Below are 27,570 nucleotides of genomic sequence, written 5' to 3'. Positions count from 1 at the left end.
AAATGTATGCTGGGGAGGGGGGAGAGGAAGGGACAGGATGGGGATGGGGATGGGACTAAACTTAGGGGGTCTGCCGTGTCCCAGGGACTGTGCTTATTTTCTGACAGGAGCATTATTATTGCTGGCTGTGACAGCAGCTCCCATGAAGCCTGTGCCTTAGCTGCAGACCCTGAGCAGGGCAGAGAGACAAGACTGTATTTGTATGAGGTTTGTCATCTGGGTTGTGACTCTCGACTTGCCCAGGATTCTTTCTGGTCCTGACCGAGTGTCTTTGCTCTCCATTTCAGGAAGATGAGAGACTGCTTAGGCGCCACCACTAGTACCATGAGTCCCTGCACTGGTTAAAGCCATCGCCACAACCTGGACAGGCAGCAAGGTAAGCAGAGAGGCCAGTCCAGGCGAGCTCCTGGGATATGAGTGCATTTCCGCCCCAGTTGTGCCCGGAAAAATCCCAAGTGCACAAACAAGTCAAGGCAGCACATCAGGGTCCCTCCTACCCGAGCTCCAGGACCCAGAGGAAGGGCTGGCTTCCCCTCCGAGCGTTTCAGCTAGCTCCCTCCCCCCCGGCAGGGATTCTTCCAAGTTATAAAAAGTGAGACCCTGGAGGGGAAGAAAACAAGTCCACTCACTGTCTTCTCCTTTCTCCCCTCTGAGCTGTTCAAGCAAGTTCCCAGGAGCAGTTCAGAGCCTCTGTTGGACTGGAAGGGAGGTAGGAGGAGTGGAATGCGTGCAAAAACCGAGCTGATCAAAAGACAGTGCTGTTTCATGGAAGCCTCCCAGAACTGAGAGAGAGAGAGAGAGAGAGAGAGAGAGAGAGAGAGAGAGAAAGAAAAAGAGAGCGCCCTTGTGCACGCGCTAGGCCAAGAGCGCGCTGCTGTGCGCGCACCCGCCTAGCGAGGACAGGGTCTCCATGACAACTGGCCTGGCCGGCTAGCAGTGCTCTGCTCACTTGGCTGCGAGGAGCGCCGCGAAAGGTCAGAGGAAGGAGCTGTGGGAAGCTCGCAGCAGGTATCGGAGCTTAAGCCAGTGGATTTGGGGGCCGTGGGCTCCCTAGCCGGCTGTGGTGTGAGAATGGAGTGGGCAGGAAAGCAGGGAGACTTTCAGGTAAGGGCAGCTCCGGGCTGGGATCGTTTGGCCTTCTTTCCTGGCCCTTCTCTCCGGCTGTTTTCTGGGAGGCAGGCGAGTGTCTGTAGTCCCTGCTCGGGGTTTGGGGCTCAAGAATGATGTCATGCTCCAACAGTTGGATTCTATTAGCTTAAGGAGGAGGGAAACAGCCAATTTTCTTGACTTTGCAAATCTAGCTGATCTCACTCTTGCTGAATCTGAGGTGTTTAGACTTCACTCTAAAAAGCATCATTTTACTTTTATTTAGCACAAAGGGACAGGATATTTTTACAGGAAGCATCTTTTATATGGAAGAAACTGAGTTAACATCACTCCCGTGGTGTTTGTAGTTCTTACAGGGAAACTCCAGTGCCTTTTGAGCCACTTGTTCGTCCTAGTGAACACTGTCTGTTTTGTCTCTTGGTGCTGCTATGTCTGACCTGTAATGGAAAAAAAAAAAAAAAAAAAGCTAATTAAGCTCAGCGAGGAGCCTGTGGTGAGTTCCAAGTTCCTCTAGAGCGTTTATTAGGACAGAGGGATGCCTGAGCTGGGGTTTTGCACACTCTCTTCCAGGCAGCTTGGTAAGAATCAAGCTGTCCTCCCACATTAAAAGGTCGACCACAGACTTTCCTAGGAGGTGGGGGAGGGGGCTGGCTTGGGGTTGGGGGGCCTGCAAACAGGTTTCTCATACAGATGTCCCAGAGTGAGCTCTCAGCGGCAGCTGCTAAGAGCTGGGGGACATGAGGCACTGTAGTTGTGCCGGGTGGATTCCTTTGGTTACATTTTGACCAAATCTCAGGGCACGCAGCGTCCACGCTGTGCACTCCTACACTGATTGTCCGAAGTTTAGGTAAAACTTATTCTGACCTGGAGGAGTGGTACGTGGTGAGCTCAGTGTGGCCTAGGAAAGGAGACCTTCCCAGAAAGGCAGCTTCCTAGGTGGTAGAGTAGTGGGGTTGTCAGTAATATTGTTAGGAGGATGAATGCAGCAAACACTCCCTGCAAGGGAGACCCATCAGGGAATGTGCTTCCACTTGAGCCATGTTATGTCTTAAATTCACTTCTTGGCCTCAGGGAACTTTGCAAATGCCTTTGGTTTCTCTGTGGGATGAGGGAACAGCTGCTGTCCTGGCTCTTCGGTTTTTCTTCTTGAACTTTCTGAACAGAATGTCTTTTGTATTCTGGCAAACAATGAGGGGGCATTCTGATTAACTTCGGGTCAGCTTGCCAATGCAAGCACTGGCCATGTCCCCAGTTCTGGCTCCCTAAACGTGTACATGTATGCATCATGGTTGTGGCCTGAGGGTCCACAAGGGTGAACTCCGTGGCCCTGGACCTCAGATGGGCCACTTCTGAAGTTATTCCTCCTTTTGCTACACTCCAGGGATCCTCTGCTTAGTTGAAACCTACATTTTGCTGGAGGGATGTGGCATAATACTGAGCCAGTGGGCCCTTCAGTTGGCAGTGTAAATCCAGAACCTCAGCCTTCTTTTCTACATGTGTGTGTAGTTGGAGCTCTTCAATTTTACCATCCCCACATGTGTGAAGAGGGCTAGCAGAGACCCAGTTTCAGGAGTTGGTGCTCTTTCTTTTGGTATAGCAGAAAGATGAATGGATTTGGGTTGCTGGACTTGAGTCGATGGCTAGATTCTGTTCCCATAGGGTGGCCACAGGCAAGTATCTTAACTAATAGGAGCTTCAGATTCTTACCTGTGAGATGGAGGTAATGATAAGAACAACTTCACAGGACTGTTGGAAGGAGCCAGTGGGATAACTTCCGTGAAAATAGTTAGAAACAAGTCACATCCTATCTAATGTAACATGTTGTGAATTGAAGCTTGAGGAATGACCCAGCCCTCCCTGGAAAGTCACTTTGCCTCTCGGTTCTGGTTCTCTCATTTTATAAAGTGCCGTCTTCCTTTCTGCATTTATAAGTAAACATGAGAAAAATCTGAAAAGACTTCTTCAGGATGTTTAAGGAAACAAATGTTGCTTTCCTTGGGTTGGGTCATTTCATAAGAGTGACGTTCACCATAGACCTGGAGCCTCATAGACGATCCTGCAGAGAGGAAGCTTTCCTTGGTCACCTGACTCATGTGTTTATATATAGTACAGAGGAGAGGTATTCCAAAAGACCCGTCGCTTTTCCTGTGTCCCATAGCTGCCTGTATTTGTGGCACCACACACTTTAGCAGCTGGAAGAGAGGCTATGAGTGCCAGGCCTGTTTCCCTCGTGCAGCTGGGTCCTGCTGGGGAGACTCAGCAGTGGGCAAAGAGGTCTTTCTCCTCCATTCTGGGTTTAGAAGGCAGGGTTCTAACTGGGAGAAAGTGTTACTGCTCTGAAAGACTTCTTGGGAGCTGGGCAGGTCTTTCAGGAACTCGTAAGGCTACAGCTTTTGGGGAAAGAAAAGAAACAAGGAAGTGGGATTTCCAAGGGCAGAGATTCTTGATATGCCGTGGGACTGTGCCAAGGAATGGAAGAGCAGGGGAAGGGAGACTCCAGGCAAGGAGAGTCCCAGGTCTGTCCTCAGTGAGTCGATAGGGCGTATGGCATACTAGAGTGCCTCACCCACAGCCCCAGCTTTACTGTGAGGTGGGGAAAACCTGCCAGCCATGTCCCGGAGTGGTGTTTGGGAAGAAGCCCTTGAGCAGACCCATAGTAGGCAGATTAAAAAAAAAAAACAACAAAAACGAAACAAAGGAAGCAGCTCCCCTTCTAGGTGAGTCATGTCACAACAGCCTCTAAGGCCCGAAGGAGAAGCTGCCCACAGCTTAGATTGGGGCTGCAGCTGTTCCCCACTCCCAGCAGTCCGGCTTCCCGAGCTGAGTCACAAATTGGATCTGTCTATGTTCCTTAAGGATTAAAAAGTAACATTCCTGTTCTCACTCCCTCTTTCCTCCTTCTTCTACTCCCCTTCCTGTACCTTCTCCCCTTGGGCTTCCTCTCTCTAAAATTAGATATCAGTCACCCAGGGAAGATGAAACTTTGAAATACACTGGAGAACAGGCCAAGGGCACCCTTTGTTCTGCTGGTTCAGCCTCTTTCCCTGGAATGAAGGGCGGGGGTACAGATTCAGGAGGGCAATCCAAGTATCATGGCCCCACTGGTAGCCTAGACCCAAGAGAGGCTGTACCCCACTCCCCGCCGCATCTGATTCTAAGAACTGCTTTACAGGAGGTCCACCTAGCACCTCAGGGAGATGGGAGGGTCTGAGGCCTGGACCTTTTGAAGCACCTTCCTGTGGGGCAAGTGGGACTAAAGGATTGAAGAATATGTCTTCCTTCCTGTCACTCCTCTTAGCTGTTAACTATCATTGCCCTGGAAGTGTCCCCATTTCCACTGTTGGGCCTAAGAGAGTGGTCTGAGGCAGCCAAGCCCAGGGAACACATAGTTGAGGCTGGGGGAGGCCTGGCAGCAGCCCTTCCAAGCTCTGGCTTGGCCTTCCTTCTGTGCCTCTGCTTGGGCTTGGGAGGCGGGTGTGTTTAGGGCAGGCTGTGAGGAGGGGAAGGGAAAATCTGCAGGCAGATAATTGAGTTCTTTGAGTTGGAGGGACCGTGGAAAGTGGAGAAGGGGCCAGGAGGGCATGAAACAAAAAAAAAAAAAAAGACCATCTGGCGTAGTCTGCAGAGATTTGTCTTTAAAGCCTGTGGGAAAACTTGCATTAGTGTGAACCTTCTCCTGGCAGGCGGGGGCTGGGGAGGCTGGGCATTCGTTTCATCCTGGAGGGGAGGTGCTGTGTGTGTCTGTCTCAGTAGGTGGGTCGGGGGAACTACTGGGTGCATCTGTCTTAGGGGAACATGCCACATAATATTGTGCTGATAGAAAAAACCTGAGGTCTCTATTTCTAGCCATAGGCCCCAGAAAGCTCGTGTGTGTGTGTGTGTGTGTGTGTGTGTGTGTGTGTGTCTTCTGAAGGGAGAGGAGGGTGTTAAATGAGTCTAGACTACCTTATTGAAGAATTTCTGTAAAGACCACTTCTGTTATTTTTTTGGCTCTGATGTAATGAATATACTGTTGTTGGGGAGGCTGTTGAAACTATCAGTATACTCTTCTCATCTAAAACTGCCTGAATGTTACATTTCACTGTCCTTATAAAAGAGTGAATTATTTGCTGTTAGCGTATGAAGCCTTTTTAACCAAAGCAGAACCTATTCCTACAGGCTTGTCGCGAAACCACCACAGTTTCTCAGAGCTCCAGACTCTTCCTCTGTGTGACCTGTCATCACCAAAGGGGTTGTGTGTGAGCTGGAGATGGACTGTAGGAAATCACATAGTGGATGGAGGATTATTTGGAACTGGGAAAAAATGAGATAAACTGAGGGTTACAGGAGACAAGATCTGAGGCAGGAGGAAGGCTACCGGAAGGAAGCAGGAGTGAGGCGCTGGGCAAGGGGCCCTGGCCGGAGGCAGTTCTCAGGAGCAGCAGATGGTGATCGAGCGAAGGGCTGACCTCGGAGGCCTACACAATTTAGCAGAAGGCCAGACTGCCCTCAGGGCACTCAGGGGTACAGTGTTGTGCAGGCCCTCAGAAGCACTGGAGGGGGTAGGGGTGGCTGGCATTGGGGTTAACACCTCTGTGTTTTGCTTTTGGCTCTGAGGCATCTCTGGCGCCCGTCTATGCAGTGTTGGTCTGTTCACCCATTTAGTCAGTGAATACGGAGTGTCTGGGCCAAGATCTGGGAAGGAACACAGGAGTATCAAGTATGGACCTTACTCCTATCTATGTCATATTATAATAGATGTTGTGTTGTAGTTATTTCTTCCCCTCTCTCCCGAACTCTCAGTGTGATTAAGAGAGAAGCAGCACAGACCTGCTGCAGTTCTGAGTTTTGATGGTCGGGTTAATGACCATCTCATGCTCTTAGGCTGGGAAAAAGGAGCAGGATCCAAGAGACTGATTTCAAGCACTATTTGAATGAAGGAAGAGAGCCAACTGAAGGACTGGAAATAGGAGGGTGAGGGTTCTAGGCCTGTGTTGAAGCTTCTCTGACAGTGTCAAAGGATGGGGTATGTGGGAGGGAGTCATAGGAAAGGGGAAATGGGAAAGTTGGAAAGAAACGATCAAGTCAGCTATTTTTAAAACTCTAGTTTTGTTTGAGGAACTGATTTTTGGTGTGCTTGTGACTTGGAACACAGGCTACCTTATGGAGTTCTGACAACTGAGTTTTATAGATTGTTTTCAAATGAACTAGCCTGTGGTATGTTTGTTCAACTCTCAGTGACTCTTAGGTACTGAGTGAGTGCATGGTGCTGCCTTAGAGCAATTCTGATGGAATCATTTGCATTTAATGTATCTGACATGCAGTGCAGTGCAGTGCAGTGATTAAAAGCTATAGCTCAGGAGTCTTAGAGGCCTAACTTTAGAACCTGACCTTGCTGTGTGACCTTAGGTAGGTTATTTAATCTCTGCGTGCATCAGCCTTCTTTGAGGCATCTGTAGAATGGATGTAATAGTACTTGATAGAGTTGTGGTAAGGATTAAATGAAATGATGCATGTAAATAGGCCAGTGCCTGGTGCATAGTAAATGTTCAGTGCTTTCCAGTATATTATTATCAACTTAGAGCAGCATTTTGAAGAGAGTGGGCTGGTGTCTCTCAATCAGGTTGATGTTACTATGCTGGGAACAAACCAGATTCTTCTTTCAGACGTAGCTGCTGGTTGGGCACGGTGGCTGACATCTGTAATTCCGACACTTTGGTAGGCCGGGGTGGGTGGATCACTTGAGGTCAGTGTTCGAGACCAGCCTGGCCAATATGGTAAAAAGCTGTCTCTACTGAAAATACAAAAACTAGCTAGAAATAGTGGTGTGTATCAATAATCCCAGCTACTGAGTAGGCTGAGGTAGGAGAACAGCTTGAACCTGGGAGGCGGAGGTTGGAGTGAGCTGAGATCGTACCACTGCACTCCAGCTTGGGTGACAGAGCAAGACTTCGTCTCAAAAAAAAAAAAAAAAAGAAGTAGCTGCTATTTTGGATCTGGTTCATCTTTCTGTCAAGACCCCAGGTAGTGTGGTCTGGGGTCTGTGCAGTCCTGGGTGTGTAATCATATGAGATTTCCTAATAACACAAGATTTCCTCCCCACTGCACAAAGCTGCTTGTGTTCAGTTCCTGCCACTTGACAGACAGCTCCCCATGTCTTACGGCTGCTGCATCAGGCAGAAGGATCAAAGAAAGGGCACAGGGGGCCACGGGCAAGGTAAGGAGAGAAAGACAGTTGCTTTGGAAAGTCACCAGCAGCCGAGGAGGACTGCCCTTTCAGACCTGGCCCTACATGTTAGGAAGGTACTTGAGAGTGTCCTTTAAGAGGAAGGAGTAGGAGCCAATGATATTTTGAGGACACGGCAGCCGCTCACACTGGAGAAGCCAGAAATCCTGAGTCTGAGGTAGTCTTTGTCAACCCAGCTTCAGAGGTTCAGCTCTTTCCTCCTGCTGTGGGATGCTCACCCCTCACAGGCAGGGGAGACCAGTCCATCCGGAACTGCTTCTTGCCTGCCCCTTTCCTGCTGGTCAGCCTAGGTGGGGCCCAAGGTCTTTCTCATTGTGGCGTTGGAGGCCCTTCACAAGCTGCTCTCAGTGCTCCAGACCCTGGCCTCTGCTCCAGCCCTCCTTACCCCTGCTTCCACAAATACTGCCCTTGTACTCTTCCAGACGCAGCTTAGAGCATAGAATAGGCTTTGCAGCCAGCTCTGAGGGTTCATAGTCTGTTTTTTTCCTCTATCTGTGGACTTCTGGTGAGTTCATCTCTGTAAGCCTCGGTGTTTTCATCTGTAAATTGGGAGTGATAATATTACCCACCTCAAAGGGTTACTGTAAGGTTTCAATGAGTTAATTTACATAAGGCACTCGACTTAGTTCTAGACACAGATATGCTCTCTATAAATGTTAGCTGCTGCTGTTGTTAGTAATCCATCCTTCCTGTGAATTTCTTGCCTACGTATAGCAGTAGAAAGCCCCAGCCAGGGAGTCAGCAGGTCTGAATTTTGGTTCCAGCTCTGTCTCTAACTTGCTGGGACGATCTTGGGAAGTAACTTGACTTCTCTAGGATTCAGTCTCCTCTTCCAGAAAGTAGAAGGCATGGATTCAGTGTTCTCATTGACATCCTGACTTGACACTTTTTTTTTTTTTTTAAGACAAAGTCTTGCTCAGTTGCCCAGGCTGGAGTGCAGTGGCACGATCTTGGCTCACTGCAGCCTCCGCCTCCCGGGTTCAAGCAATTCTCCTGCCTCAGCCTCCTGAGTAGCTGGGACTACAGGCACATGCCACCACGCCCGGCTAATTTTTGTATTTTTAGTAGAGATGGGGTTTCACCATGTTGGCCAGGCTAGTGGCCAACTCCTGACCTCAAGTGGTCTGCCCGCCTCGGCCTCCTAAAATGCTGGGAGTACAGATGTAAGCCACCGTGCCTGGCCCTGACTTGACTTTTCGAATGTGTATATCTTGTGTTTTCAACTAGATTCCTTGAAGTTGTATGAAATCAAGTATAATATTTTGTACTTTTTATTTCCCCAAATGGCCAACATATATAGTTGGTGCTTTAAAAATATTTGGGTAACTTTTCTTTAACCCCATCAACCAGATTCTAGGGAGCATTTTGACTTGGTTGTCACCACTCAGAGGCTGGAATCTTGTTTTCAGATGCATAGAGCAGTACAAGGAGGCCTCAGCCTTTAGAAAGTAAGAAGATAGGTTTCTCTTGGTGCTCTGGGAAAATTTTGGTCAACAGATATTTGGGGAACTTATTTGTTCTGCTCTGTAGCCTTAGACCAGCTCTTTGAATAAATATTGCCATCACTGTTTCCTTTTCTCAGTGGGGAAAAATGCCAGTGTTTTCTGAGCAATCCCCTCTCCTTTAGAGTTTAGGGTGAGCCAGTTGATGCCCAGAGACAAATCTGTGTCTTAGGGGAAGAGCCATCCAATAGGAAAGTAATGTTTAGAGCCTGGGCTCTGGGGTCAGATTGGGTTCAAATTCTACCTCTGCCATCTGATAGCTCTGTAACTTTAGACAAGTTACTTGTCCCTGCCACAGTTCCTCTTCTGTAAAAGGGAGGCAGTGGTAGCATTATCTCATAGGGTTTTAACAAAACCTAAGTGCTAAATGTAAAGTGCCTAAAATAGTGCTTCCTGCCTCCTTGCTGAATAAAATGTTTGCAGTTATTGTTATGTTTATTATTCTCTTGTAAACCAAGTAGTGTTTATTCCTTTTTTTTTTTCTTGAGACAATCTCACTGTCGCCCAGGCTGGAATGCAGTGGCACGATCTCGGCTCACTGCAATTTCCACCTCCTGGGTTCAAGTGATTCTCCTGCCTCAGCCTTCCGAGTAGCTGGGACTACAGGTGTGTACCATCACACCTGGCTAATTTTTGTATTTTTAGCATAGATGGGGTTTCGCCATGTTAGGCAAGCTGGTCTTGAACTCCTGACCTCAGATGATCCGCGTGCGTAGGCCTCCCAAAGTGCTGGGATTACAGGTGTGAGCCACCGTGCCCGCGCCCCCGCCCCCTGCCGAGAGAGGGTCTTACTCTGTCACACAGGCTAGAGTGCAGTGGTGTGATATTGGCTCACTGCAACTTCTGCTTCCCTGGCTCAGGCGATCCTCCTACCTCAGCCTCTGAAGTAACAAGTGTGTACCACACCTGGCTGATTTGTATAATTTTATTTTTTAGAGAGATGGGGTTTCTTCATGTTGCCCAGGCTGGTCTCGAACTGAGCTCAAGTGATCTGCCCACCTCAGCTTTCCAAAGTGTTGGGATTACAGGCATGAGCTGCTGCACCCAGCCTCAGCAGTGTTGCCGTCTGCCTGTCTGTCTTTTCTCGTCTTTTTTTTCTTCTCTTTTTTTTTTTCAAAGTCTTGCCCTGTCACCCAGGCTAGAGTGCAATGGCATGATCTCAGCTCACTGCAACCTCCACCTCCCAGGTTCAAGTGATTCTCTGGTTTCAGCCTCCCAAGTAGCCACGATTACAGGTGCATGCTGCCATGCCTGGCTAATTTTTTGTATTTTAGTAGAGACGGGGTTTCACCATGTTGCTCAGGCTTGTCTCGAACTCCTGAGCTCAGGCATTCCATCTGCCTCGGCCTCCCAAAGTGCTAGGATTACAGGTGTGAGTCACTGCGCCAGGCAGCCGAGTTTCTTTCTTTGTGGCTTGTCTGTTGGGTTTGTTCTGCTGAGAAAAGCGAGGCGATATCCCATTCCTCTGTGTCTTGGGCAGACGGTATCAGCAGAGCAGTGGTAAGCATCCCCCAATCAGCATATAGATGGGAGCTCCTGTACCTTGCTTTTGTGAAGAAATTATAAACCAGAGGAGGAATCTGGCCGAATCAAAAGAGCCTCTAGGCTGAGCGGGCCCTCTCTGAGGAGTAATATGTGTTGTATGAACAACAGGATAGGGACATGGCAGACCCAGTGTCAAAGAGCAGGATGGGAAGTGGGAAGGCTGACGGGAGGGTGAGGGAGACAGACAGCTCTAGATAGTGAAGAGTGGCGAATGTCTCTGGGCATTTGTGGCATTGATACCTTTGCCATCAAGGTAAGTTCCTGGTACTTCATCTTCCCAAGAAATAGCCTGATCCCAGCCCCAGGTGAGACTTGCCCCAGCAGTCTCACTCCTCTTTCAGAGGAGTGGTGGATTGGGATGAGGAGGTTCTAATCTGTTTCTAAAGAGAATGAGTAGCTCCTTATCTGCAAGTGTAATTATAAAGAGATTTTCTTTTGCAACTTCAGGGAACAGGAACTTTTGCTGCCAAATTTAGCAATGTGTTTTAAGTCCCTCAAATCTTCTTTGAGTGCTACCAAAGCCCTGAGCTTTGTTGTTATCTCTTGTTGAAATGCATCCTGGAAAGGTCATATCAACAGTGCCAATTTATGGGCTTGCTGAGCCCAGACAGGCCTAGGGCAGAATGGGGAGTTCCTAAGAGTAGAGGCTTCACACATTTACTCTTTGAGTGAGGCTGTTTACAATGTAAGGTTATTTTTGCTTTAGAAGACCAAACTCTGTAGATGATGGTCAAACATCCTGTTCTTCAGCTTTTTTACTTCTGCAGGCTCCCACAGGCAGGGGCTGAGATTCGACAGTAGCTCCCTGTAGAACCAGGAGAAGCACAGCCTCAGTGGTGCATAGAGCTCCCAAAACAGTGCCCCATACTCCTTAGTGGAGATAAGTTTCCTTGGCAGAGTTATGCTGGAATCTCCCTCCCATTTAGTTTATTAGCAATTTGTGACCTAATATGTGTTCTGATAGAGTAATTAAAAGATGGTAAAGGCCGAACACAGTAGCTCACACTTGTAATCCTAACACTTTGGGAGGCCAGGGCAGGAGGATTGCTTGAGGCCAGGAGTTTGAAACCAGCCTGGGCAACATAATGAGACCCCATCTCTGCAAAATAAATGAAATTAGCCAAGCATGGTGGCACATGCCTGTAGTCCCAGCTACTTGGGAGGCTGAGGTGGGAGGATTGCGTGAGCCCTGGAGTTCAACGTTATAGTGAGCTATGATTGTGCCACTGCACTCTAGCCTGGGTGACAGAGCAAGATCCTGTCTCTAAAATAATAATAATAATAAAAAATGGTGAAGACTGAGGACTGTAGACACTACACATGGAACTTTGTACTTATTTGCAAAGACCTTAGGACAAAAAGGTCTGACTTGTGCGTATATACTTTGTCACTTGGCAGAAAGGAAAGCCAGTAGGGAAAGGAAATTAAAGAACTTGAATGACCCCAGCAACTATAAAGGAGTATTCTCTGGGTTTGTGCTCCTGTAGTCCCAGCTGCTCAGGAAGCTGAGGCAGGAGACTGCTTGAGCCCATGAGTTTGAGGCTGTCCTGTGCAATGATCACACCTGTGAATACACACTGCACTCCAGCCTGAGCAACATAGCAAGACACTGTCTCTTAAAAAAAAAAAAAAAAAAAAAAAAAAAAGGAAAAGAGAAAAAGGAGGATGGTACATGAGTGTGAGAAGAAAAAGAAAATAGCTAGGACATCTGAGACAAGGTTGGCAATGGCAGTGACCTTGGTTTGCCATCTGTGGCTTTGACTCTGGCTGCTATGTTCGGGGAATTGAGGCTTTTGAATCTAGAAAGGAAAGACAATACTGAGGTTTCTTATTTTCTCTGCTTCTCTCCAACCTCCTGATTGACTCACCCCTTTGGGGTGAAACATAAATGGAACACGTAGCACTGTCCTTTCTGAGTCCCTGCCTCTCTGCGTTGGAGTCATCACTGATGCTCAGGGTTTACTCTTGGCTTAGCTGTGCTGGGAGAGCCAGTTGTGAAGATACTGGAGGAAAGAAGAGCTATTGGTTTTGTCAACTCAATTCTAATAAGTGCCCAGGGGGAAGTGGCAGGGATCCAGGTTAAAAAGAAAGCAACCAGGGCAGGGTGCAATGGCTCAGGCCTGTAATCCCAGCACTTTGGGAGGCTGAAGTGGGTGGATTACTTGAGGTCAGGAGTTCAAGACCAGCCTAGCCAACATGGTGAAACTTTGTCTCTAAGTACGAAATTAGCAGGGTGTGGTGGCAGGTTGCCTGTAATCCCAGCTGCTTGGGAGGCTGAGACAGGAGAATTACTTGAACCTGGGAGGCGGAGATTGCAATGTGTGCAGTGAGCCGAGATTGTGCACTCCAGCCTGGGCAACGAGAGCGAAACTCCGTCTTAAAAAAAAAGCAACCGGAAATTGTTGTTTTATTTAAATCTCGTTAAATGGAAATAGAAAAGCCTTTTTAGTTTCTTTCCCACCCGCTCCAGTTGCAGGACCCACAACTGTTTTTTTCCCTCCATTTAGATGTAGGTGCCTATTCTGCTTCTGTGCCTAGATGGGTTTTGAAAGCAGTGATATCCAGACTTCTTTTCATCTGAAAAACACCGAAGGCCAGATGTCTACATGGCCTTGCAGGAAGAAGCTGAGCTTCTTCTGGAAAGCTGTAGAAACAAAAAAAAGAAGGCAGTGGAGACTGCAACACCTGTGCCATCCTCCTGGGTCCCTGATACCCCTTAATGTTTTGTCAGTTGGGGGGTTGGGATGGCTTTTAGTTTTTGGTGTTCCCCAAAAGTCAATCCTCAGTCTGTTCTCTTTTTAATTTACAGTCTTTCCCTGGGCTTCCATCTTCTACTGTCACCAGTTAGAGAAAGAGAAGGAGTATCTAACTCTGCCTCTCTTGCTTCAGAAGCTGAATGTATTTATTCATTCAATAAATATTTATTGAGTATTCCTTCTGTTCTAGGTTTTGTTCTGTATGTGAGGAGGTAGGGATAACTAAGACATTGAAGTCCTTGTTATCATGGAGCTTAACGCATAGTGAGTGGGGAAGCATTTCAGTAAACAAGTAAACAAATCAATAGATGAGATCAAGATAGTGCCGTGAGCTAGGAAGGAAATAATGGTAATGTAATAGAGTAACAGGGACCTGAGAGGTTAGAGAAGGACTCTGAGAATGACATTTGAACTGTGAACTCAAGGATGAGAAGAAGCTGTGACTGTGCAGATTTGGGGAAAGTTCCTTTCTGGAAAAGGGAACAGCAGTCAAAGCTCCTGAGGTAGGAAAGAGCTTGACATGCAGAAAGGACACCTGGGAGGTCATCATTGTTAGAATATACAGAGCAAGGGGGTGTCAGGGTGGAAGATGTGGCACAACTTGGGATAAGGTATGGAAATTTCAGAGGGAGAGAGAGGAACATTGAATCTGATTGAGAAGAATCAGTAAAAGGAGTATGGTGCTAGGTATGGTGGCTCATGCCTGTAACCCCCACGCTTTGGGAGGCTGAGGCGGGAGGATTGCTGGAACCCAGGAGTTTGAAGCTTCAGTGAGCTATGATCATGCCACTCCAGCCTGGGCAACAGAGCAAGACTCTGTCTCAAATAAAAGAATAGAAGAGAAGAGACAGAGCAATACTCTGTCTCAAAGAAGAGAAGAGAAGAGGGAAGGGGGGAAGGGGAAAGGGGGAAGTGTGGGAAAGAAGGGGGAAGAAAGAAGGGGGAAGAAAGGGGAAGAACGAGGAAGAAGGGGAAGAAGGGGGAAGAAAGGGGAAGAAGGGGTAAGGGGTAAGGGGATAAGAATATGAGGAAACAAAAGGGGTCTGGAGTGGGCATAGGCAGTACCTGCTTAGCTAAGGGAGTCGAATTAATATAGTCTGCATACTTCTTGGGATCAAGCACTATGTGTTTTTAAATTATCTGCAGATTTTAGGTTTATGGTAAGACTTTAGTGTAATGCTTACTGTGTTCTAAGCATTGTGTTATACTAGGTGTTTTTATTTCATTATTTTAGTAAATCCTTAGGATGACCTGTGAGTTAATTTGTTGATGTTGTAACATCTACAGGGACGTGGAGTAGCTAACTTGCTTAAGATATAAATCTAAGGCTGTTGATTCCAAGCATGTGTTCTTGCCACACCTCCACTCTGGTTAGTATATCAAATGCAGCTCTTCCGTGGTTATCTAGAACATCTAATGAGTTTTTTCCTTTGAATCATTATGTGTTATTTATGGTCACATTGTGAATGTTTGCAGAATTGAATGAGGTTTTTTAAAGCTTTCTCTGAAAGGGGTACCTGGTTAAATACTGAGAATGTGAGTCCATATAAATAACCGGGGAGGGTGGGGCTGTGGCAAGACTTGGAAGCAGTTAACCTGAATTACATCTCTTCATCTGGGCAGGAAGAAAATGGCCTTCCTCCTTAACGCTCCGTAAGTAGTTAGATGTCTTAGATTGCAGTTCCCCCTATTGTATAAGAAGATGGAATTTACTTTTGGAAAAAATAAGTAATTTGTCAGTAAACTAGTGTTTGTATATAAACCCTGATTTCCTAGTGTACAGATATCTTCTAGCGTCTTCAAGTTTGTTGGAAATGTTTGAGAAAAGAAATGTATCAGGCCACAACTTTCACTTCTTGGAAATTGAACATTGACTAGTTTCTATGGGTTGTTACTTCTTTTTCTTTTTTGAGATGGATTCTCACTCTGTCACCCAAGCTGGAGTGCAGTGGCATGGTCTTGGCTCACTACAATTGCCACCTCCCTGGTTAAAGCGATTCTCCTGCCTCAGCCTCCCACATAGCTGGGATTACAGGCATGCGCCACCATGCTTAGCTAATTTTTGTATTTTTGTAGAGATGGGGTTTCACCATGTTGGCCAAGCTGGTCTTGAACTCCTGACCTCAGGTGATCTGCCCGCCTTGGCCTCCCAAAGTGCTGGGATTACAGGCATGAGCCACTGAGCCTGGCCCATACTTCTTTTTCTAAAGGTTTGATCCTGTTTGGATTCTATCAGTAGTGAAGGCCCAGGATTCTGAAATGAAAATGTATGCAGTATTTATAAACTCTCATTCGTTGGTGTTCATGAAATCTGTGGTCAGCCTAATCACCCTGCTTAGATGGAATAGTTTGTGAAGGGCAGAGCAGGGTGAAACTGAATTTCAGATTTAGCATAGATTGCTAGAACATAGAGGAAATTTCTTTGGTAAGTCACTGGATTCTGCTTTCCTGTCTCCCCTTCCCAGTTTGTTTCAGTAACACACTTGCTTCTGAAGGAAAGATAATGTACTTGGGAAAGATTCCTTTAGAGGGTATTGTTCAGATGGTCTTCATCACTGATTCACAATGAGCAGACATTAAATGGTCACCTGCCATGAGCAGGTACACACAGATGGGTTAGAAGGTGAGGCTGGAAAGACTGGCTAAGGTCAGATCTTTGAGGGATTGAACCATCCAGAAAGCGGAGAATCACTTTCCCCAGGAAGCAGAAAGGAAACACAATTGGATATGGTTTGTGGAAAAGAAAGCTAGGAAACCATGTAGAAAATGGAACTGGAATGGGAGGAAACTTGCCTATTTTATTGGCTGTAACTGGAGGGTGATATTCCAGTCCCTCAAAATTCATTTAGAGCAGAAAGTAAGGGAAGTCTCGGGGCGGGTGGGATCAGAACTCCAGACTGCAGAGCTTTCAGCTTTCTGGAGCCGTAGAGCAGTGGTTTTCAGACTTGACTGTGCATCAAACTCACCTGGAGAGCTTGTTAACCAATTTAGTAGAAATTTTTTGGTAAAGATTTGCATTTTTAACAAGTTCGGAAGTGATGCTGCTACTGTTGGCTGGGAATCCCACTTTGAGAACCACTGCTTAAGAGGCTTGGCAGCTGAGATGCCAATAAGGGTGTGAGGGTCAGATGTTAATTGGCTTGCTTTCTTTTACTGACCCAGAATTTCATGTCTACAAAGCTTTACTTTAGATGTTCTTAGGTGGCTTACTCTTAAACATCAACAAAGCCTGGTAAAGGTCCATGTTCTCAGTGACTCTCTTCACCAAATCCGTATCACTTCTGGATAAGATTTCCAGGTATGTGCTCATCTTTGAACAGATGCTTGTCTGATTTTTGGAAAATGCCCATCCTGGGCACTTGATTTCATTAGGATTGGTGATATTTATGCCAGGAAAAGCTTCCCTCCTCCTGTCAGCACTGCTTCTGACTGGCAGGGCTGTTTCAGGGACAGCCAGCACGGGCTGCACAGAGTGTGTTCTGTTGATTAGCCAAATTTACACAGGACATGCTTGGGAGATTATCTCTTTACGCCAGGAGTTGAATTTCAAGGGCAAAGTTCACAGTTGGCAGCCGAAAGGCTGAGAACACCTGGAAGAGGGGAAGAGTTTCACTTGACTTTCACTTCCCCAGGCCTCAGTGCCTCTTCCCACAGAGGCTGGGTTTTCTCCTTGTTGCTGCCTGAGCAGGTGACCTTGGGATGGTTCCCACAGAGCAGTGTGGCTCCAGGCACTGCCCTTTGCTGTCTACTTCAGCACCTGTGGCTTCAGGTGAGACACTTGCATTAGTCAATGTCAGCTGCCCTCTCCTCCTTGGCATCATTGTTTCTTGAATTATTTTCTGGGCTTGCTTCTCTCTTTGCAGGGAAGGCCTTCATTTTCCTTCGTAGTCTGTGACTCACAGGTTTTCCCCGAGCTGTCCTTTTCTTACCTTCTTTCATTAGTTCAGTACAACTGTGGAAATCTGTTTCAGTGTGGGAAGGGATATTACAGGCTGCCTGGCACAGTGCTGCCCAACTTAATCTTTGTAAGGCATACTAGATAAAGGGAGACGGCTACCCGTACGTAGCCTGAGACAACCCTCCCGGGGCTTCTGTAGCCTCAGTGTGGTCCCCAGGGTGGAAGGACCACATGGGTGGGTCCACACAGCTGTTGTCTATTTTGGGGATACTCGCTGGGAACTTGGATTCAGTCCTGGGTTCCTGGGAGTTGAGAGGTGAGAATACAGAGTGCTCAGGGCGGCAGAGTGAGGACTGGGACATGGGCCTTCTCACCTCTGCTGATTTAGGGCCTTGCTGTGTATGTAACATTGAAACTGTGTTTCAGATCAGCAGGCAGGCATCAAGCCGTCTATCTGGCTAACTTTTGTTTAAGATATTTGTTAAAATAACACAAGCAACACCAGGTGTTCTAAAAACTTTTGCAAAATGGGGAATATGTAAGGCAGAATATGAGCATCTTCTATAAACCCATGCCCCAGAAAAATAGTTATTGTTAACAGTTGGGTAGCACCAGATTTTTTATTTATATTTTTTATTTATATATTTAAACTAACATCCTTGAGCCATAACAGATTCTTTAAATGATACATTTTTATATACATTTAGTTTTACACAAAAAGTTTATACTCTTAATTTAAAAAAATGGAAGTAAAAAGTGTTGGTGAGAATGTAGAGAAGTTAGAACCCTCATAGGTTGTTAGTGGGAGTGTTAGCGGTACAGCTGCAGTGGGAAAGTTTGATTATTCTCCAAAAAGCCCCAAATTACCGTATGACCCAGCAATTCCACTCCCAGGTATATGCCCAAAATAATTGAAAACAAGGACTCAGATTCTTGCATGCCAATGTTCATTGCAGCATTATTCACAGCAGCGAGGTGGAAACAACCCAAGAGTTCACTGACTGATGAATAAACAAAGTGTGTAAACAATGCATAAACAAAATGGATGAACACAGTAATGCAAACTGGACTGTTATTCAGCTGTGAAAGGAAGGAAGTTCTGATGCATACTACAATGTAGGTAAACCTTGAAAATGCTGCCCTGACTGAAATAAGCCATATACAAAAGTACAAATATTTTGTGATTCTGCTTATATAAAATATCTAGAAAAGGCAAATTCATAGAGATAGGAAAATAGATTAGAGGTAAACCAGGGGCTTGGGGAGAGGGGAGAATGGGGAGTTATTGCTTAATCATTGCAGAGTTTCTGTTTGGAAAAATTTGGGAAATAGTGGTGATGGTTGCACAACATTGTGAACATAGTTAATGCCACTGAATTGTACACTCTTAAATGGGGAATTTTATATACTTTACTGCAATTAAAAAATGGAAAGAAAAGATTATACTGTACTGAAAAACATGTCACTTGTAATTTACCTAGGATATTTTTCCACCTCAGTATGTGCTTTTAAGGAGCAACATTGCGTTTCTTTAGAGAAATATATCATAATTTATTTAATCAAACCCCTTTTGATGGACAATTGAATTGTTTCTCAGTTGTTCCTATTATATGCAGGACTGTAATGAACAGCAGTATCCAGCTGTCTTTGCCCATGTGTCCTAGTACTTGTATTTTATTTCCTTAGGCAAAATTCCTAGAAGGAAAGATTTGCTGATCAAAGGGTGTGCTCATTATAAATGTTAATAAATATTGCCAAACTGCCTCCCAAAGAAGTTGCATCAGTGTACTTCTCATCAGCAGTGTATGGAGGTGCCTCTTTCCACCACACCCTGGCCAACATAGGTGTTATACATCTTTTTACTCTTTGCCAATCTGATAGGTGAAAAAAGATTTCTTATTGTTACTTTATTTAGGATGTCTTTAGTTATTAATGAAATTAGCATCTTTTTATATTTCTGATAGTTGATTTTATTCCTTTGTAAATTTTCTGCTCAAATACCTTGTTAATTTTTCTGTTTGGTCATTATTCTATCTTGTGGACTTGTGAGAGCTTTTACATACATACTACATTAGGACTCTTTGCCATATGTGTTGCTGATAATTTTTCCCCAATAAAAAAATTTTTTTGACTTTGTTTATGCTAATTATTTGCCTTTCACATGTTTTACATTTTTACTTAGGCAAATATTTTCCTTCATAGCACTTCCGCCCATCCCCCGTCTTGGCTGTGGAGTTGAATTTTCTGTCATACTTGGAAAAATCTTCACTTGTCAGAATCACAAAAAAATAAGTGGTTCATGTTTTCTTTTAGTGTTTTTATGGTTCCAGTTTTTACATTTAAACTGTAATTAATTTTGCTGTAAGGAGAGAAGTAAGAATTAAATTTTCTTCTTTTTTTTTGTGTGTGTGTGTGTGTGTGTGATAGCGTTTTACTCTGTTGCCCAGGCTGGAGTGCAGTGGTGTGATCTTGGCTCACTGCAACCGCTGCCTCCTGGGTTCAAGCGATTCTCCTGCCTCAGCCTCCCAAATAGCTGGGATTACAGGCGCCCACCATCATACCCAGCTAATTTTTGTGTTTTTGTGTTTCACCATGTTTGCCAGGCTGGTCTTGAACTCCTGACCTCAGGTGATCCACCCGCCCTGGCCTCCCAAAGTGCTGGGATTACAGGCATGAGCCACCGTGCCCAGCAGGAATTAAATTTTGTTGATAAGAAAACCTAAGATAACCTTTTTTTCTATTAAAGTTTTTCTTTATGTAAAATTTGTAAACTTCTTTTCACTTAAGGATGTACTGTAACAATTAAAAACATTTTCTGTGACTTCTGTGACATTTAAAGTAATGCTTTTTTGTGTGTGTGTGTGACAGGGTCTTGCTCTGTAGCCCAGGCTGGAGTGCAGTGGCATGATCTCAGCTCATGCAACCTCCTCCTCCCAGGTTCAAATGATTCTCATGCCTCAGCCTCCCAAGTAAGTGGGACTACAGGCACATGCCACCACACCTGGCTAATTTTTTGTATTTTTAGTAGAGATTGGGTTTCACTAGTTGACCAGGCTGGTCTTGAACTCCTGACCTCAATTGATCCGCCCGTCTTGGCCTCCCAAATTGCTGGGATTACAAGGTGTGAGCCACTGCACCTGGCTTAGAATATTTCTGATTCAGTTTACAAAAAACAAAAAAACAAAAAGCCTTTAGTGAGAGAGGCAGATTAAAAATTTCACTCGAGTCTTCTGATTCCTAATCCTGTTTTTTGTTTGCTTTCTCTTACCCTAAATACGACACAACCAGGTTTCTTTTATTAATGTTTGGGGATAGTTGCATGAATCCTCTTTGCAAAAGTTTCCAGTGCCTCTTATATGCAATTGTATTGACACGCTGGACCTAGATCTTGTGACATAGAAGCCTCTCCCTTAAAAATTATACCTGCTTTGATGAGCTCACCCTGGCTGAGGTGGCAGCAGGTGGGCAGCTGGTACTGAGGAGAGGCAGTAGGCCAAAGTCTAAGCAGGTATTAAGACCCAGAAAGGGCGTGGCTTTCGGAGAAGAGCAGCTTGAAAGGTGTGAGGAAATGTAGCTGCTTTGCGAACAGATTCAGGAAGGTTTTTGAAGTAAGAGAAGGAAAAGAAATAATGTTTATTGAGTACCTACTTATGTCCCAGACACTAAGCTAGTCAGGTCCCATCTAACTGTATTTTAAAAGGCAGCTTTTAGTGCTGGATCAACCTAGTGTTGTTGTTCCCAAGGGTTGTGAACTTGCGAACTCAGAAAAGGAAAGTTAGAGTTTAGGAGACCGAGAAAAGCAGGATTTAGAGTGCATCATTTCTGCTCCATCAGCCAGGGGCTTAAACAGAATTTTTTTTTTGAGACAGGGTCTTGCTCTGTTGCACGAGCTAGAGTACAGTGACACTACCACAGCTCACTGCAGCCTCTACCTCCTGGGCTCAAGTGATCCTCCCACTACAGCCTCTGGAGAAGCTGAGACCATGGGCACGAACCACCATGCTTGGCTAATTTTTAAAATTTTTGTAGAAATGGGGCCTTGCCATGTTGCCCAGGTTGGTCTTGAACTCTTGGGCTCAAGTGATCCTCTTACCTCAGCCTCCCAAAGTGCTGGGATTACAGGTGTGTGCCACTGTGCCTGGACCAGAAATGTTTTTAGTAGAAATAGGCTAAGTAAGGGAGCAGGAGAAACCACTTCCAATCAGCATACATTCATTAGGCCCCTGCGGGACCAGCGCATAGATACATAGCACTTCCTCATGGGACTTAATAGTTTATTGGACAAGGCATATGAAAAGCCAGTATACTGCTTTGCAATTTATGCTACCCTAGATGTTTCACTGGGAGGAGAGGATTAATTGAGTTACTGGTGGGAGGAGAGTGGGGAAAAGGAGGGCATGGTTTCACAGAGGAAATGGTGCTGGTACAGATTTCGAAGGAGGCATAGTTCTTTTATAAGGAGACAGGGCAGGGAGGGGCATTCCAGGTAGAGGGATTTGCGTGCACAAAGACAGGAGTGAAGCTGTAAGTGTAGAGTGTGCAGGGAAGTCCCAGTTGGTCATGTTTGTTGTCCTTGGCAGGGTAGAGTGAGGAATGTCAAGTTAAGACTCCAGAGACAGGTCTCAGGTCTGGCTGTTGAAAGGCTGGGGTCTTCTTGGGTAGTTTTAGTTAGATAGTGGGGGCCTCAGCCTCCTGAGTAGCTGGGTCTACAGGTATGTGCCACCACACTCTGCTAAATCTGCTAATTTTTTTTTTTTTTTTATTGTTTGTAGAGATGGGGCTCTTGTGTTGCCCAGTTTTAGACACTTCTTATTTCTTAACCTGAATTCACTTTTCACATTGTGGATTTGTCTGATTGTTTCTTTGGGGTATTGTTCAGGTTCTTCCTCTCTCCCCTGTGTATTCTATAAACTGTAAATTAGATCTAGAGACCTGATTAGATTTAGGTTAAGCATTTTGGGGAGAAAACCACCCTTTGTAAATGATGCAGCAGATCAGAGGCACATGATGTTTGGCTGGCCCATTATTATTGACGCTAAGTTTGATTACTGGTTAAGGTAGGATCAGCTGCATTTCTCCATCGTGAAATTATAGTTTTCATTTTGTGACTAGCAGGTAGTCTGTGTGTGACCTTTGGCATTGTTCCCCATTAATCTTGCACTTAAGTTGTTTTGTTGTTAAACTTTTTATTATGGAAAATAACAAGCATAACCAAAGTAGAGAGAATAGATGACCACTGTTGTGTCCGTTATCCAGCTTCAACCGTTATCTGTAACTATTAACTAAAAACTATGACTATTAACATGTGAACTAGCTTGTTTTATTTCTATTCTTGTCCACTACTCTTCCTTTTTTACCACTGAATTTTTTGAAGCAAACTCCAGGCATCATACCATTTCATTCATAAATGCTTCAGAATGTATCTCCGAAAGACCTTTCAGAAGTGTATTGGTTGTATGGTATCTGACTAGCAATTTTTAGGTGTGCTGACAAAGGAATGGAGAATACCATAGTTAGGGCTTTTTAGGTAGGTACAGTGGAAGGAGAAAGGAGCTGTGGATTTGAGATTGATCTGTGTATGATGAATCATGGATTCCAACCTGGATTGGCAGAAGGAAAGGCCAGGAGGTGGCTGATATACACTAGGAAAAAGGCTTAAGGGAACAGAGGCCTGACCAAGGTCAAAGAGCAGCTGTCAGGTAGTGAATAGTCAAAAGATAGACAGGAAGGGAAATTGTGGTCAGACAGTAGAGGGCAAGGTTTTGAAATGGGTAGTCCAAGGTTCAGGGTTTGTGCAAAAGTATGGGTGACTCAAGTGGAAGTGGAATTGATGTCAGAGAATCAGTTGTGAGATAAGAGTTTTGAGTGGATCCATCCACATAGCTGTTGAAGTTGCCAGGGTGGAGAGAACGCCCTCGGGGAGAGCCTGGTATGTGTTAGGGCAGGAGATGGTGCATGATTCTGTGAAGAGTTTGAAGACGTGGGGTAGTTGCTTTACTGCAGAGCTGGGGCACTGTGGAATTGGTTGAAAGCTCAGCCAGTGGTGGAAGAAGACAAGGTGAGAAAAATGCAAGACACCCATTTTAAACAGTTTTAAATTTATTGTGCTCTGTTGGACATTGCTGCCCATTGGTTGGAGTGGAGGAAATTAATGAGGTAGGGGGTTGATACTGAAGAGGAAAAGAATTGTGATACATAGGTGGGGTTGAAGCAGGAGCCCTTGAGAGGAGACGGAGTGAACCCCTCTTCCTGTTTTATCTCTGAGGGATCCCTTTGCATAGTAACCCCAGTGCTTTTCTGGTTGGGGTTTGTTTTGGTAGGTAGTAGATCTGTGTTGCATTCTTTACACTTCACTTACAGGGTTTGGATGGGTTGAGTAGAGAAGGGGTGGCTGTCCCTGAGTGAAGCAGTGGTCCAGAGAACCCACCCCAACGTTTTCTTGCTGCTGGTGACCACTTGCCTCTTAAACATCTAGAAAGCCCTTGATGCCCAGGACTAGAGGTAGGGTGACCCCTTTTCTGAGCACATCATATTCCAAACTTTGTCTCTTAAACTACCAGGGAAGGCATGCATGTCTCCTAGGTAATAACCATCAAACTTATAGGAAAGAAGCACATTGTAGGTTTCAGAGTTTTGGAGAGCTTTGATTTCCAAAAGTCATGGATTTGTAGATGAGCTAGAAATTAAAGCTTGAAATAATTCTTCTTCTCAAAGATAGTGTCTCTTGAAATAATTCTTTGAGAATGATCATCACTGAAGGAGATGAGATTAAAAGGGAATTGAAAGAAAAGAAGGCCTACCTGGCCAAATGCCAGCATCTCCTAGATTCTGAAGCAAACAGGAGTCTGTGCCCATGGACACTAGATGTGGGATGATTTCTCACTATCTTGCCAGACACCTGTGTTTAAGGGAGTGACTGACCCACACACTTGCTTACATGTTTTTATGAGTTTTAGTGTTGAGAGAAAAGTTCTCCTCTTAGGCTATGTTTAGAGTTCACTTCCTGCTGAGTTTGCCGGTGTGTGTGCAGTAGAAATGCCAGTTCTGGCCTGGCATGATGGCATGTGCCTGTAGTCCCAGCTGCTCAGCAGGCTGAGGCGGGAGGATCGCTTTGCCCAGGAGTTCAAGTCCAGCCTGGGCAACATAGCATGTCCCTGTCTCTTAAAAAAAAAAAAAAAAAAAAAAAGAGAAAGAAAACTGTCAGCTCTGCTTTACGCATTCTTTTCCTGGAGGATGATGGTAGTTATTTACATATGAATATTGCCTTATAGCATATAGCATATTTTCATATACATTGTTTCTTCAGATTTATATCCTGTCTTCTCAGAAGAGAAAATTGATGTGTCTGGCTGCAGTTGACATAAAAACACCCTACTGTACTTTCCATGGCATAGTAGAAGGAATGAGAATTTTGAAATCAGTCCTGGTTTGAATTCTGGCTCTTCCTTTTACTAGCTATATGACTTGGGCCTTGGTTTTTCTGTTTGGTAAAATAGAATTGGTGACATCTACCTCATAGGATTGCGTTAGAGTATTAAATGAATTAACATAATTAACACCTGGGAACAATGCTTGGCACACAGTAGATAACTGGTAAAGCGAGGCCTTAGTCATGTTAATAACATAGAAACAGAAATAACATCAGCACCAAAGAAAAGAAGAGCAGGCAGCTATTCAAATCTTGGTTTTTTTGTTGTTTGTTTGTTTTCTTTGAGACATTGTCTTGCTCTGTCACCCAGGCCGGAGTGCAGTGGCACAGTCACAGATCACTGCAACCTTGCAGCCTCCACCTCCTGGGCTCAAGTGATCCTTCCACCTCAGCTTCCTGAGTAGCCAGGACCCCAGATGTGTACCACCATGCCCAGCTAATTTTTAAACTTTTTGTAGAGACGGGGTCTCGCCATGTTGCCCAGCCTGATGTCAAAGTCCTGGTTTCAAGAGACCTCCCACTTCAGCCTCCCAAAGTGCTGGAATTACAGGCATGAGCCACCGTGCCTGGCCTTCCTAACCCTGTTCGTTAACGTGATTGCTATGAATGGACTTCTCCTTGGCAGTCAACATACCACTTTCTCAAAGGACAAAGTTTTTTAAATGAGTTTTATATTTTAATGAAATGTATGTGGATATGTAAGGCAATATTGAATGATATAATAGTAATTTTTACTTTTTTTAAAGCAAGAAGTATGTTTTATTTATTTATTTATTTATTTATTGTTTTTACCACTACAGCAACAGTTTCCTTGCTATTTTTATAACCAGTGCTTATGCAGTCTTAGTTTTCTATAGCTCTCATAGAGACTGCAGAGAAAATGCAAATGTTTTACATGAAATTGCAACTTAGTGAAAACCACTCTGTCAGGAGCTGAGCTAATAACTTCTGTGTAGCTTTCAGGTGACCTGCTAGAAAATGGAGCCTAAAATACTCAGGGGCATGGATTTATATCATACCCCTTAGACAGTGTTCCTTAAATATCACTTCTTTCGATGGAATTTTGTGAAGAGTTGGACAGTAATTCAAGGCCCCAAGTTCCATAATATCTTCTATACTCTATTCTGTATTTCCAACTAAAGGCAGATCCATAGACTTTGGAAAACAGATGAAAGGATTGACTTCCTACCAGCTAGAAATTGGAGCCAAGTTAGAGCCATGTAACTTGTATTCTTGCTTCTATTAGAACATTGTCTTATTTAATCCTTATACTAGCCCTGGGAGGGAAGGGGGCTGACCTAACATTTAGTTCTTTCTTAAGTATTGGGTATTGGCCTTTCCTTCCATGTGCAAATGGGAGGCTGGCTCAGTGCTGAGGGACTGGGTGAAGGATTGCATTCCTTCCTTCTCTTCTCCGTCATCTCTTGGGTCACACATGCTAGGCAGGAGTTGCCCTTTGCCTTATTTGTGTGACTGCTCATGATCTGGAAATGACTGATGTCACTCCTAGATAACACCAACCCTGGGCTTCTGAGGAGTGAAGCCCACATTACAAATCATGGGATTATAGTGACCAAGGAGAGGTTCTAGCTAGTAGGAGGTGATTCTTCCTGAAGGTGAAAAACAGCAGGGTGGGCATTTGACTACCTTCATGAAGTGCTCCTTGGTCTGTATCCTCCTTTTTGGTTAGAGGCAGGAAGAGTGAGGGGAATTTCAGCCACAGGAGAATGTGGTATGTGTCATTTTATCCTCTTGTGACTTTTCCTCTTTGCAGCAGTGATCCCAGAAAACAGGAAAAACTGCTTTGATCACAATCAATTTTTAATGTAAAGAAAAGCTGATGATGGTTTTTCATTGACATAGGGCAAATTCAGGATTTGGGGCCTGGGGATGAAGCTGACTGTCTGTGCAAGTGCAGGCAACCAGCTCCTTGGATGAGGTCCAAGTCCAAAAGCCTAGGGGTAAAGGTAAAAGAATGGCTTAATTTCAGTGGACACCTGTGGCATCTCAGATGTTGTACCTTCCATTGGCTTTTTAGCAACTACTCTACCATGTGGCAGCTGTGTTAGAGGGAGTACTATATCCGGAAAGAAGACACGTGCCAGTAGAATATCCATGCTGCGTCATAGGTTGCCACACAGACGTTACTTTCCTGTTTAGTTTCGTATTTGCCTAAACACAGGATTGGCTTATGATTACCCTCTGGCTTACCAGCCCACTTTTCTCACTCTGTTTCTTTTCCTTTTTTTTTGAGAAAGAGTCTTACTCTGTTGCCCAAGCTAAAGTGCAGTGGCACAATCTCAGCTCACTGCAACCTTTGCCTCCTGGGTTCAAGCCATTCTCCTGCCTCAGCCTCCCAAGTAGCTGGGATTATAGGCGTGTGCCACCACACCCAGCTAATTTTTGTATTTTTAGTAGAGACAAGGTTTCACCATGTTGGCCAGGCTGGTCTCGAACTCCTGACCTCAGGTGATCCACCTGCCTCAGCCTCCGTAAGTGCTGGGATTACAGGCGTGACCCACCCACCTAGCCCTCTGTTTCTTCAGCTTCTCATTATCTCACCAATTCTAGAGAAATAGAGTTGCTGGTTGTGTAGGCTAAACTAAGGCCACTGTGATGTCATTGCTTTTGTCTCCTTTGTCACCCCCTTTTTTTTTGTTTGTTTTTTTGATATTGGGTCTTGCTCTATTGCCAAGGCTGGAGTGTAGTGGCACAGTCACCGCTCACTGCAGCCTCAACTTCCTGGGCTCAAGTGATCCTCCTACCTCAGACTCCCAAGTAGCAGGGACCACAGGCATGCACCTCCATGTCCATGCCTGGCTAATTTTATTTTATTTTTTGGTAGAGATGGGGTCTCCCTGTGTTGTCCAGGCTATTGTTCACCTTCTTTATCATAGTTCAATCCTGAGGGTGTTTCCTTGGCCTTCTGAATGTGTATGAGGGATGGGATCTGAAAAGTCTCCTCCTCTGGGGGCTGATCTTATGACAGACTTTATGAAGTTCTACCCAAGAATCTTTCCTTCGCTAACACTACACCAAGGTTCTATGGCAGGTTCAGAATCTGTGAAGTAAGAAATGTATTAAAATTTTAAATGGAATTTGAGAAC

General features: G+C 45.1%; 1 protein-coding gene across 5 annotated transcripts in view; it reads left to right on the top strand.

Moving 5' to 3' along the window:
* Positions 1-27,570, top strand: part of DENND2B (DENN domain containing 2B) — a 176,296-nt gene that overhangs the window by 58,617 nt on the left and 90,109 nt on the right. For 2 of the 5 annotated variants that reach the window (XM_009186646.3, XM_009186650.3), the window contains one exon: positions 288-376. Coding sequence is in view for 1 of the 5 variants with exons in the window: in XM_017948650.3 (XP_017804139.1) it covers positions 18,080-18,150 (71 nt within the window). In the remaining 4 variants the exon portion in view is untranslated. Of the gene's footprint in view, positions 1-287; positions 377-419; positions 1,105-15,265; positions 18,151-27,570 lie in introns of those variants that run through there. The other 3 variants (XM_021926109.2, XM_003910253.5, XM_017948650.3) reach the window with 3 other exon arrangements.

Source organism: Papio anubis, chromosome 12 (assembly GCF_008728515.1).
Source record: "Papio anubis isolate 15944 chromosome 12, Panubis1.0, whole genome shotgun sequence".
Lineage (NCBI taxonomy): Eukaryota > Metazoa > Chordata > Mammalia > Primates > Cercopithecidae > Papio > Papio anubis.
This window is presented reverse-complemented; position numbering and strand designations above follow the sequence as displayed.